Here is a 13115-nt window from a genome sequence, read left to right as displayed (position 1 = left end):
CCGATGCAAATTAACAAGATTTTCACTATGAATAATATATTTGACAAATTCAACAAAATAAAAGGTTCTAATCATTGAGATAGACGGAGATGCACCCAAAAATAGGGCCGACTAGGCCTTTCCAATCCGCTTTTCGTGTCATTTACATAAAAGGACATTTGAGATAAAAATGTTTGTATTTGATTCACTCAAATAAGATAGAATGGAACGATTTTTTCATTATAATAATTTATTTTTAATTTACTGAAAAATAAAGAAAAGTATATCAATGAATGATCATTTTAGTGTTTTTGCTTGGATACACCTAAATTATAACTTTTTATTTGAGAAAGACAATATGGGTTACAGAAAATAATGAAATTACACTACTCTAAACATAGATGATATAAATCCATCAAATTTTCATCTGAAAATCAAACAACCATCTTTATTCAATCTGAATAATAACACAAATCATTCAACCAATACAATAATTAATAGTACACTAAAAAGAATGGCCGTGCCATATAAATTCTTCGTGTGTCAACCAAAAAAATCATTAACACATCACACCAATGGCAATGGACATCAAGACCACAGCGAAAGCAGCAACCGCCTTTGGTGGGGCAGAGGACGGTGGTGGTGGGGGGGGAGAGACTGACGAAGGAGAAGGTGGGGCGGTGGTGGAAGAAGTGACATTGATGGCTAGCTTCTGTCCCTGGGCACAGTGGGTACCGATGGTGCAGAAGAAGTAGTGTTCGCCAGTGGTGTTGAGAGTGATGTTTGTTGGACCATTGGTTGCAATAGAGATGGGAGAGGTCGAATTGCATGCATCATATGCATTCTTTGTAACTGTAGCCACATTATGTTGTTGAGTTGCATAGTTGAACACTGCCCAAAAAATTAAAAAAAAAAAAAAACCTGATCAAAAGTTCAATAAATATTGAGGATCAAACATTAATTTTTTTAATTTGAGTTAAATTGGAGTGTCTAAAACATTAATAGAACGATCAAATTCACAGTTTCATGTCAGTGTGATCCTTTGTTTTTAATTTTGTCGTTATGTTAGTTTGGTCATTTGGCTGTGTTTGCATTAAAAATTTGAGTGAATATTTGTGCAGTGAACAGAAAAGGAAAAGCGAAAGTGATAAGTGACAAAAATTAGCCTTAATTTTATTTATTTTTCCTTTCCTTTCAAAAATCTTAGTCAAATATATGATTCAAAAGATTCTTCATGTTTTCAATTTTGTTAATTGGATTGCTAAACACTGATGAGGGAAATGAAACATAATCTTATAGTGTTATAGTGTTGAGAGATGAAATTTGTAAAATTGAAATTTTAGAAACCAAAGTACAACAACACATGGTGAATTTTATAGTTTTTCGGTTAGCAACTTAGATGCTCAATTGTAATTGAACCAATTTAATTTAAATTAAAAAAAAAAAGGAAGACAAAATTCAAAATTAATTGATTCAAATTGATTATAGGTGTGTTTTATCTTATTTGTAATTGGATTCAAACCTATTTCTTAAAACATTAATCCTGTTTTTCTAAAAACACATAAAATTTATTTGACAAAACGCCCAAGAAACTATTTTTTCGAATCTTTTTTCTGAAAACAAATTATATAATTGAGAGAATAAAAGCCAAGTTTACCTAAAATGTCACCGGTGGCAAAGGTATGTTGGGAAGCCCATTTGGAATAAACGGTGGCGTCGCTGGAAGGGTTGACCCAACCCATGGTGTCTCCGACGATGTATGCTGCAGCAGCCGAGAACTCTACCAGTACTGCTGCTGCTAAAGCCAACACTACAAGTTTTGTAAAACTCAACTTTGCGGTGGCCATCTCTCTCTCTCTATCTAGTGTTAGTGTTTTTTGTGTTCTCTGAATATGGTCACCCCTACTACTCTCTCAGTCCCTGTGTCTTTTTTGTTTGTAAAGAAGGAAGCTGAGAGTTTTATCTAGACCTTGTGGGTGTATTCCCATATCAGCAATGTTAGGTATCATGAAAAGTCTTTCGTGAAAATAGTCATGAAAAATTTATGATATTTGGATTACATTTACAATAAAACACCACACACTAATCAAGGTAATCTAAGAGTCACAAAATTTTCATGACCATTTTCATGACAAAATTTTCATAATCTCTAACATTTCCCATTGAATATACATATAGATAATAGAGGCAAGGCAACTTGGCACGGCAAGACCAATGACTTTGGAAGTAGTTGAGGGGTTCTCCAATGGGTGGATGCCACCTAGAAAGTTGAGAGTTTCTCTGGTTGTTTAATGTTGTTGGGTGGACAGAAAATGTTTGGACCCCGCAAAGAAGGATTTTCATAATTTTCATTGATATATTAATTATTTTTGTGTTTAAATTTTTTTAAAAAATTATATTTAACAGTTACATGAATGGTTAAAATCATTTTAAAATTTTACCAATTATATTTTATAAATATCTCTATCATTATTGGTGGATGGACATGGAAAAATCAACACGGAGAGAGAACTATTGCTTCAGTTGACTAAGTCAGAGAGAGAGAGAACTATTGCTTCATTGACTAGGTCAGATCATCATGCAATGTTTTTAGGGGAATTACAATTTAGGGTGCAAGATTAAAAAAAAAAAAAAAAAACCGTAAATTACAAACACATTTCTTGAGGTTTATTTAAATTATAAGTTACTTTTTGTAATTTTAAAAATTACATTATGCTTTTAAGATTTCTAATTTCATAACAAATATGTTCTTTTATTAATGAATTATCAAATTAATTAATAATTTTTAAGAATGTTAAAATTTTATTTTAATCAATAATTCAGATAATTTTATTATTGTATAGATAAATAGTTAGAAATTTTACTTTTTTAATTAATTCTGTTAAATAAAAAATTCTGATAGAGAAGTATTTGTAATTTTTCAAATCACAAAAGACAAATTATATTTTAAACAAATCTCATGAGTGTATTTGTAACTTATTCAAAAAATTAATAAAATATCAGAAGGTGTGGAGGAGTGCAACTCAAATATTGTGAGAGGGTAATTTTGAGTTGTACTTCTTTATGTTTGTGTAAATTATTCTTGTCCGTTCCATTGAACAATAATTCTTCCATGTTTTTAATCACAGTAATTATTCTTTAATTTTTTTTAAATGATATAGAAATTTATTTTACAGACTCACTGTTTTGATCTAGTAATGTGTAAATGAGATAAATGACTAATTGTTGGAGAAAATACCAGAAACTAAACAATATTATTGATAAATGATGCAAAGAAAATGAGATACAAATAGATCAGGCTGAGGCACGGATATCTCGTTTTCTTTGCATCATTTATCAATAATATTGTTTAGTTTCTGGTATTTTCTCCAACAATTTTAAGGAGATCAAGCCCACTGCGGTAGGAAGAATCCAAATACCGATGCAGCAGTCACAATACTATGACTTGTCCCCTCTAGGATACAACAACCCGACCACTTGTCGTATGGTTCAGGCCAACTCTGCACAAGATGGTGAACCCAAAGCTCCACTAATAAAACACCCTTCTTTGCTAGTAATCTCTCTTGTATAGAAAATAGCTTATATCTATAGATAGAAAAGAGTAGACTATATATATAGGCTATAAGGACCTTACAGTTACACCAAAAATAATGACCATTAAACAAGAAAATGGTTACACCAAAATAATGACCATTAAACAAGAAAATGGTTACACCAAAATAATGACCATTAACCAGGTTCATGAATTCTATTTAACCTCCATTTATGACCAAGAGGTTACCAAAGAAATAAAACCCCATTATGAAAAAGATAAACCAATAAATAAATATAAGATATTAAAATGGTCCAACAATCCCCCACTCATTTTAATATCAACAAGGATAAAAGAGATTACCAAACAAAGATAGACTAGTATGCATCATGAAGGTGTGCTCTGCATTGAACCTTCATTAGTGAAACAGCAACCTCTACTCCAGAGTCAGTAGTGGTCTCAGACTTGAACTATGACTGCTTAGGGGAAATAAAGTATTACTGCTCACACATAATAGTCCAGGTGTTGACATGAGCTTTAATAGCCAGCACATTACGGCCTTGTGCTAATCCCAGTTTCATGAGCATATTTGAGAATAAGCCTTGTTCTCATAGAAAGCGGCCCCACTTTCATGCTCACATAGGTGAAATCTGTCAAGGATGTTCCTGTAATTTACACACCCCACTCAACAAGAGCTACAGAATTTCATTAAGAGTATAAAAACTCAACCCTCCAACATTACAGGACAAATGCACTTACATCATAGGGATGGATAACAAAATATTAAAGAGTGCATTTTTACAACCACCATATGATTCGTTCTTCCCATTGAACCTAGTTACAGGATCTCTGGTCCCTAGGTTGGGTATCCTCATACATGGTTTTTGATTTTATAGGCTTCAAACACATCCCCCTCGATGTATTCCAGACCCTATCTCTCGCCAAGGCCTTGGTTAATGGATCCGCAATATTATCACAAGATCTTACATAATTCACAGTTATGATGCCATTACTCAAAAAAGGATCTCACATTACTGTGTTTCCTTCTAATAGGTCTGGATTTACCATTATAAAAATGATTGTTCACTCTACCAATAGCAGCAGTGCTATCACAACGAATTAACACAGGAGGAATTGGTTTTTCCCAAAAAGGAATTTCATGTAACAAATCTCTCAACCAATTCGCTTCCTCACATGCTGAAGCTAACGCTATAAGCTCAGCTTCCATTGTAGAATTAGCAATTATCGTCTGTTTTTTAGACTTCCAACATATAGCACCACCACCCAAGGTAAAAATAAAACCCGAGGTAGAGAGAGAATCACCTGACAAAGTGTTCCAATCGGCATCACTATATCCCTCAAGTACCGCAGGATACTTGTTATAAAACAAACCATAATTTTTTGTTCCAAATAAATATCTCATAATTCTTCCCATGGCTAGCCAATGATCTCGACTTGGTTTGCTAGTAAACCTGCTAAGTACTCCAACAGCGTATGCAATGTCAGGTCTAGTACAGTCAGTAGCATATCTCAAACTACCAATCATACTAGCATATTCCTTTTGATTAATCACTTCTTTTTCATTTGTTACAACAGATAAGTGTATGCTTGCATCAAAAGGAGTAGCAACATGTTTACAGTCTAGAAAATTATATTTCTTTAACATTTTCTCAACATAATGCGACTGATCAAGAAAAATGCCATCCTCAGTCTTGGTAACTTTAGTTCCCAAAATAAAATTAGCTTCACCAAGATCTTTCATATCAAAGTGGCTATTAAGCATATTTTTAGTCTCATTTATAATATGCAAATTAGAGCCAAAGATAAGTAGATCATCCACATATAGACTAATAATCACATGTGCATTCTCACAAGTTTTATAATATATGCACTTATCACATTCATTAGTCTTATAGCCATTCTCAAGCATGCAGGAATCAAATTTCTCATGCCACTGTTTAGGAGCTTGTTTTAAACCATAAAGGGATTTAGTTAGCTTACACACTTTGCTTTCTTGCCCAGGCTCCACAAAGCCTTCAGGTTGGTCCATGTAAATCTCCTCATCTAGATCTCCATTTAAAAATGCTGTTTTTACATCCATTTGATGAATTTTTAAATCATGAATTGCAGCCACTGCAATCAACAGTCTAATGGATGTTACTCTAGTAACCGGAGAAAAAGTATCAACTTGTTGCTTAAAACCTTTAGCGACAAGCCTCGCTTTATATTTATCTATAGTTCCATCCGGTTTAAGTTTTTTACGAAGGACCCATTTACACCCAATAGTTTTACAACCTGGAGGTAAATCCACTAACTTCCATGTTTTATTTGAAAGTAGTGAGTCCATCTCATCATTTACAGCCTCTCTCCAGAAAATAGCATCAGGTGATAATAAAGCTTCTTGTACCGTATGAGGAATTTCTTCCACATTGTAAAGATAATAGTCAGGGCCAAAATCTTTTTCAACTCTAGCTCGTTTACTTCTTCTTGGTTGAATTTGAAAATTTTCTTTTTCTTGAAAAACTTAGAAGAGCTAGGCATAGATAAAATATTTTCAGATATTATTTGACCCCCACTATTTCTAGATTTGAAAGGAAATTTATTTTCATGAAAAATAGCATCACCTGATTCAAAAATAATATTATTTTCCATATCAAAAAATCTATAAGCTGTACTATGCAACGCATACCCAAGAAAAGTGTAACGCCCCCAAAATAATAGCAATAAACCCATCAGGTAAGACATGCATTTACATTTAAACTAACTGCATTCCTTTCATTCATTAGAATTCCAAGACATAAGTATTACATGTTAACCTCATAACAAAATGCCCTACGGGCTTACAGCTTTCCAAGTTAACACTTGGTTACAACAAAGAGTTCTAACTCGTTTACACATTAAGCCATTGGCTTGAAATTACATGTAATACATCAACAGTAAAACGACAAAACTATGTCCGCCACTAGCCTCCCAGCTATGTCCTTGGAGGTGGCATGCTTCCTGCACCTGAAAATGATATTCCCATATAGGGTGAGCCACAGCCCAGTTGAAATACACTAAACCAACCATGGACAATGACTAAAACATTAGCAATTGATAGTTGGTCAACACTGATTCAATCACATAAATTACATATTTATGTCAACGACTTACAAGTCCCAATTACTTTTCATTTTCCCTTTTTCAACAGATAAGCATGCTAGCTCTATCATCATTTCCACAGATATGTATAAAAACTATATCTCACATTCAGATAAGTATAAAAGCTATATCCACATTCTCAACAGATATGTATATCAACAATATCCACAGATAAGCATACAAGCTGTATCCACACTCTACAACAGATATGTATATCAACAATATCCACAGATAAGCATACAAGCTGTATCCACACTTCACTTCACAAAGATAAGCATATGAGCTCTATCTTCACTTCTCTAGACAAGCATATGAGCTCTGTCTACGGAGTACATCCCCTATCTCCTCCAAATACCTATCCGGTTTAGAGGTCCATCCCCTATCTTCCCCTAAACCGCGGAGTACATCCCCTATCTCCTCCTCTACACATAACGTATATAAACACATTGGTTCTATATACAATCACACAATACAAACAATTAATGTATTCTAGCAACTGTCAAGTTCCATAACACATTCCATTGATTAGTTTCAGTTTGCCTAATCAACATACATTGTCTACAACAATCTCGACTATCCTCCACCGATAGCCCAAAGCAGTTATTTCTAAAACAGAAAATAAATGCACAAATGGATATTCAATCAACATTTCATTTCCTCATTTCTCACCAATTAATTATCCCAATTAATTAAACAATGTAATTAGGCCATTTTCCATAATTACCATTTCAACCCTTAGGTCCCATTTTCATCAATGATTCAACAATCATTCTATTTTTCTATGCCAAACATGCATCTAGGTTTATTATGAATAAAACCCCAACTTTTGTAAAATTACACAAAAGCCCCAAACTTTCACAAATTTACCAAACCAAGCCCAACATCTCAAAATACCAAAATTTAAAGACAAAACCCATAGAGAGGAGTAGGTTATCCCTACCTCAATTTCGGAGTCCCAAAGGAGAAGACGACAAAACCCAACGTGCTCCAAAACCCGAGATTTTCAGATTAAAAAGAAGCCCTCGACGATCAACAACCTTTTTGTAAAGGCCAAAGGTGAGTAAATCACTCCTACTAGATCAAAACCTAGAGAGAAGGTAGAGTCTAGAGTGAGAGGCTCAACAATGGTGATTTTGGAAAAGTAAGAGAGAGAAGAGAAAGTGAAAAAGTGATTTGAAAAGTCACAATTTCGGGATTTAAACCCAGTCTTCCGCTCGAGCGTAAAACACCCCGCTCGAGCGGCCACTCACAGACTTCCGCTCGAGCGGCCAACCTCCCGCTCGAGCGCAGAATGCACTCGCCCAGCACTTTTGCAGAACCAGGCCTCCGCTCGAGCTCCCAACCCTACGCTCGAGCTCACAACACTGCACAACAAGATACTGGATGGATGTAATCTACGCTCGAGCGCCAACACCTCCGCTCGAGCGTACAGGCCAAAAATCTGGGCAACTAGTTTTGGTTTCTAAACTCAACCAACCTGTAACAAACCCGCTCAACACATCCTATAACTCAAATACAAAGTAAGAAAGGATGTAAACAAGATAATAAACAACTACCAACATCCACGGACACATGTCCGGATCACTATACAACAAGGGTAAACCTGGGATCGCTATAACCTCCCCCCCTTAAAGAATTTCGTCCCCGAAATTAAACACAAGTTTTCAAAAACAAGTTTTCCTCCATTTTAAACAATGTTACATTTTAACCTTCAACAATTCGACCCATTACCGGTCATCCCATCCCTTTAACAAGAGACATATCACAATATGTAAACAACATATGTATTTTCAACATGCATCAACATTATGCACTATCCTTCTAATTTCAACAATATATTTAACGCATATAATGTCACTTTCAACTTCCATAAGAGGCAAGTTCCAAAACATACTTCCAATAACCAAAACATTTTCAATGTTTCACAACTTAAGACATATATCCAAGCTCTTAAGTTCAACAAAATGTAAAATTTAAATATAAGATTACATAACAACAAACAAGTCCGGATATTTCTCTCGGACTTCCAATTCACGTTCCCAAGTGGCTTCCTCCACTCCGTGATGTTTCCACAAGACTCTCACCAAAGGAATGGTCTTGCCACGCAGGACCTGATCCCGCCTATCCAAGACCCGAACCGGTCTCTCCTCATACGAGGCATCCTCATCTACCTCTAAATCAGTCCAATCCAACACATGTGATGGATCTGGCTCATACTTCCGAAGCATACTCACATGAAACACATCATGCACTCCGGACAACTGCGGCGGTAAGGCTAACCGATAAGCAACCTCTCCTATCCTCTCAAGGATCTCAAAAGGACCTATAAACCGAGGGGATAACTTCCCACTCTTCCCAAACCTCATCAGGCCTCGCCTAGGTGATATCTTCAGAAAGACATGATCACCTACCTCAAACGCCAAAGGCCTCCTCCTACGGTCGGCATAACTCTTTTGTCGACTCTGGGCTGTAACAAGCCTCCTACGGATAAGCTCAACTTTCTCCGTCGTCTCCCTAACCAACTCCGGACCCAACAAAGGTGCATCACCCACCTCGGCCCAACACACTGGAGACCTACACGGTCGGCCATACAAGGCCTCAAACGGTGCCATACCGACGCTAGACTGAAAACTGTTGTTGTAGGCAAACTCTACCAATGGCAAGTGCCTCTCCCACGTCCCACTGAAATCCAGGATACAACCCCGAAGCATATCCTCGAGGATCTGAATAGTACGCTCGGACTGCCCGTCAGTCTGAGGATGATAAGCCGTACTAAAGGTTAACTTAGTGCCCAGTGCACTCTGCAAACTCTGCCACAACCTAGCAGTAAAACGAGGATCTCTATCTGAGACAATCGTCACTGGGACCCCGTCCAATCTCACTACGTCCCGAATATACAAGTCGGCAAGATGATCTACCGAATCTCTCACGCGCATAGGAATAAAGTGCGCCGACTTAGTCAACCGGTCTACAACCACCCAAATAGCATCACTACCCCGTTGAGTCCTCGGAAGACCTACAACGAAGTCCATAGTGACATGCTCCCACTTCCACTCGGCAATAGGCAAGGGTTGCAACAAACCCGCTGGCCTCTGATGCTCGGCTTTCACTTGCTGGCAAGTAAGGCATTTCGATACGAAAACAGCCACATCTCTCTTCATACCCTGCCACCAAAACTGGCGACCCAAATCCTGATACATCTTAGTACCTCCCGGATGCACCGCAAGGCGCGAATGGTGAAACTCTCGGAGTACTTCCTCACGGCAAGCCTCCGGTACAAACAAACGGTCTCGGTATCTCACACTCAGGTCGGGATACACCGTCAAACCCTTCTCAACTTTCCTACTGGAGATCTTCTCTCGGAGGGATTCTACCTCAAGGTCACCTCTCTGTGCCTCTAACACTCTAATCATAAGTGTAGGCTGCGCAACAACAGAAAACAAGGCCGCAGCCTCGACAGATTCGCCCAGTAGCAAATCAAACTCGCCAAGTGCTCCCAACATCACCCATTCCCGGATGGCTATACTAGCAACATCACTAATGGTCTTCCTACTAAGGGCGTCGGCCACAACATTGGCCTTTCCCGGATGATAATGCAACTCAAAATCATAATCCTCGATGAACTCCATCCATCTCCTCTGCCTCAGATTCAAGTCTCTCTGTGTAAACAGATACTTCAAACTCTTGTGATCCGAGAATACCTCGAACCTCTCACCATAAAGGTAGTGCCTCCAGATTTTCAAGGCAAAGATCACAGCTGCTAACTCTAGGTCGTGTGTGGGGTAATTCTTCTCGTGTATTTTCAACTGGCGTGAGCCATAAGCTACCACTTTCCCCTCTTGCATCAACACACAACCCAAACCCTCTCGTGAAGCATCACAATAAACCGCATAACCCAACCCTCTCTCCGGAATAATCAACACCGGAGCGGTGGTCAATCTAATTTTCAACTCTTGGAACGACTTTTCACAAGTCTCACTCCACACAAACTTGACTCCCTTCCGAGTCAGTCTAGTCAACGGTGACGCTAACCTGGAGAAATCTTTCACAAACCGGCGGTAATACCCAGCTAATCCCAGAAAACTGCGGATCTCAAATACACTCTTAGGCTGTGCCCAATCTCGCACTGCCTCAACCTTGGATGTATCAACAGACACCCCTTCCCCGGATACCACATGGCCTAAGAACTTGACTTCCCCCAGCCAGAACTCACACTTCCTAAACTTGGCATACAGCCTATGGGCTCTAAGTAACTCAAGTACCACTCTCAAGTGTTCCTCGTGCTCCTCCTTAGATGACGAATAGATAAGGATATCGTCCACAAAAACAACCACAAAGCGGTCTAAGAACTCCCGGAAAATCCGGTTCATCAAGTCCATAAAGACTGCCGGTGCATTGGTAAGCCCAAATGGCATCACCAGAAACTCGTAATGGCCATACCGCGTACGGAATGCCGTCTTAGGAATATCTTCCTCCCTGACCCTCAACTGATGGTAACCCGATCTCAAGTCTATCTTAGAGAAACAACGGGAACCCTTCAACTGGTCAAACAAATCATCTATACGGGGCATAGGGTACTTATTCTTAACCGTAGCCCGATTCAACTTCCGGTAGTCAATACACAATCTCAAGGCACCATCTTTCTTTTTAACAAAGAGTGCCGGTGCTCCCCACGGTGAAACACTAGGGCGAACAAAGCCCTTATCAAGCAATTCCTGGAGCTGAACTTTCAACTCAACCAACTCTGCTGGAGCAAAACGGTAAGGTGCCATAGAAATCGGCGCCGTACCAGGCACTAAATCAATAGAGAACTCTATCTCTCGGTGAGGTGGCAAACTAACAAGATCTTCGGGAAAAACATCCGAATACTCACAAACCACCCTCGGCAATACATGCTGGGTCTCACCACTCTCACCACTCTCAAAGCTAGCAAGTAGACTACTAAGCTCACTTCGCCCTCGCGAATCATACCCCGGTGGCAAAACACTACCAACCCGGTCTCCCAAGAAATGGAACCACTCCCCGCTCAAGGTACACAATGTAACCCTCTGGCGGTAGCAATCAATAACAGCCCGGTATGACGATAACCAGTCCATACCCAAAATAACATCAAAACCCTTCATGGGCATGACAACAAACGGAAAAGGAAGCCTATAATCGGCGACCTCTATATCACATCCTCTAACACCCTGTTTCAGGATCAACTCACCACCCAAAGGCGATACCACACAAATAGGAGATGCTAACTGTGCTAACTCCAATTCCAAAACAGATGCAAATGCAGCAGATACAAAAGAATGAGATGCACCCGTGTCTATCAACACATTAGCAACCGAGTTGCAAAACAGAAAAGTACCTCTCACTACTGATGGAGCTGGTACTAAATCCTGCACGGTAACAGCATACACGCGCCCCGTAGGCCCCTGGTCTACCTGCTCACCTCTCGGAGCAAAAGACTGCTGCACAGACTGGGATGACGAAGCTCCCGGATTGGCCCTCGAGGCCTGCACAGACTGAGCTGGCTGAAAACCCTGCGTCTACCTAGAACCAGACGCTCCCGAAGTGGCACTCAACTGTGGGCAAAACCTCTTCATGTGCCCAGGTTGTCTACACTGATAACAAATCAAGAGCTGCCCCCTGCCCAAACTCTGACTCGGCGGTCTAGCTGAAGAAGAAGCAGCTTTCTGACCCCCACCCTTCTGCGGGCAAACAGAAACCTTGTGACCCAACTGGCCACACTTGTAACAAGTGAATTCCCCCTGACTGCCTCTCCCCGAGCCTACACTCGGCACTGGAAAGGTCGATCTAGAGACTGCACCCTGAGACTGCTGAGGGTTATTACCCTTCTGTCTCCTGCCATCACTCTGACTATCCTGGCTCCTCTTGGAGCCTCTCTGACCCTCATCCTCCTCCTGCATCATAAGCTCCATATGAGCTGCAGCATCCACTAGGTGTCTATACTCTCGAATATAAGACCCACCAACTCTCAACTTGAGGCCCCGCCTCAACTTCCGCTCAAACTCATAGCAACGGCGTTCCTCAGACGCCACTAGTTCAGGTGCAAACCTAGACAGACTGGTAAAAGTAGCCTCAAACTCGGCCACTGACAAGCCCTGCTGATTAAGCCGGCTAAACTGATCCCTCAGCTTCTCCCTAGCTGCTGCTGATAAGAACCTCTCCTGAAAAGCATTCACAAACGCCTCCCAAGTACCACCAACACGAGCTTTCTCGTATTTCCACCATTGACCCGCATCTCCCTTCAGCTGGAAGGATGCCAAGGTCACTTTCAGTGCTCCGTCCTCGATGCCAAGCATCTCAAACGTCTTCGTTGTCTGTTCGAGCCATTCATCTGCCTTAAGCGGCTCTTTAGGATCCCCGATAAACTCGTCCGGATTACACCGAAAGAACTCCCTTTTCAAGAAGGAAGGCCCTGTCTCAGCTGCCTGATTCCCAGCTCTAAGAA

General features: G+C 39.7%; 1 protein-coding gene across 1 annotated transcript; it reads right to left on the bottom strand.

The window, feature by feature from the left end:
• Positions 1–399: 399 nt before the first annotated feature.
• On the bottom strand, positions 400–1974 carry LOC145806433 (umecyanin-like). Its single transcript, XM_082903367.1, has 2 exons — positions 1637–1974; positions 400–870 (listed from the first exon to the last, which is right to left on the bottom strand). The coding sequence occupies exons 1-2, from the start codon at positions 1824–1826 to the stop codon at positions 539–541; spliced, it is 522 nt and encodes a 173-aa protein (XP_082759493.1). The 5' UTR covers positions 1827–1974; the 3' UTR covers positions 400–538.
• Between the last annotated feature and the right edge of the window lie 11141 nt (positions 1975–13115).

This window comes from Camellia sinensis, chromosome 13, assembly GCF_055761805.1.
Source record: "Camellia sinensis isolate YWXY chromosome 13, ASM5576180v1, whole genome shotgun sequence".
Classification (NCBI taxonomy): domain Eukaryota; kingdom Viridiplantae; phylum Streptophyta; class Magnoliopsida; order Ericales; family Theaceae; genus Camellia; species Camellia sinensis.
Note: the sequence above shows the minus strand (reverse complement) of the source record. Positions and strands in the feature narration are given on the sequence as shown.

What these genes read in the sequence shown, in the direction of transcription:
- LOC145806433 (XM_082903367.1), bottom strand. Translation starts at nt 1,826, where the DNA reads ATGGCCACCGCAAAGTTGAGTTTTACAAAACTTGTAGTGTTGGCTTTA. An exon ending in TGCCACCGGTGACATTTTAG is followed by an intron (nt 871 to 1,636) that starts GTAAACTTGGCT and finishes TTTTTTGGGCAG; the next exon opens with TGTTCAACTATGCAACTCAA.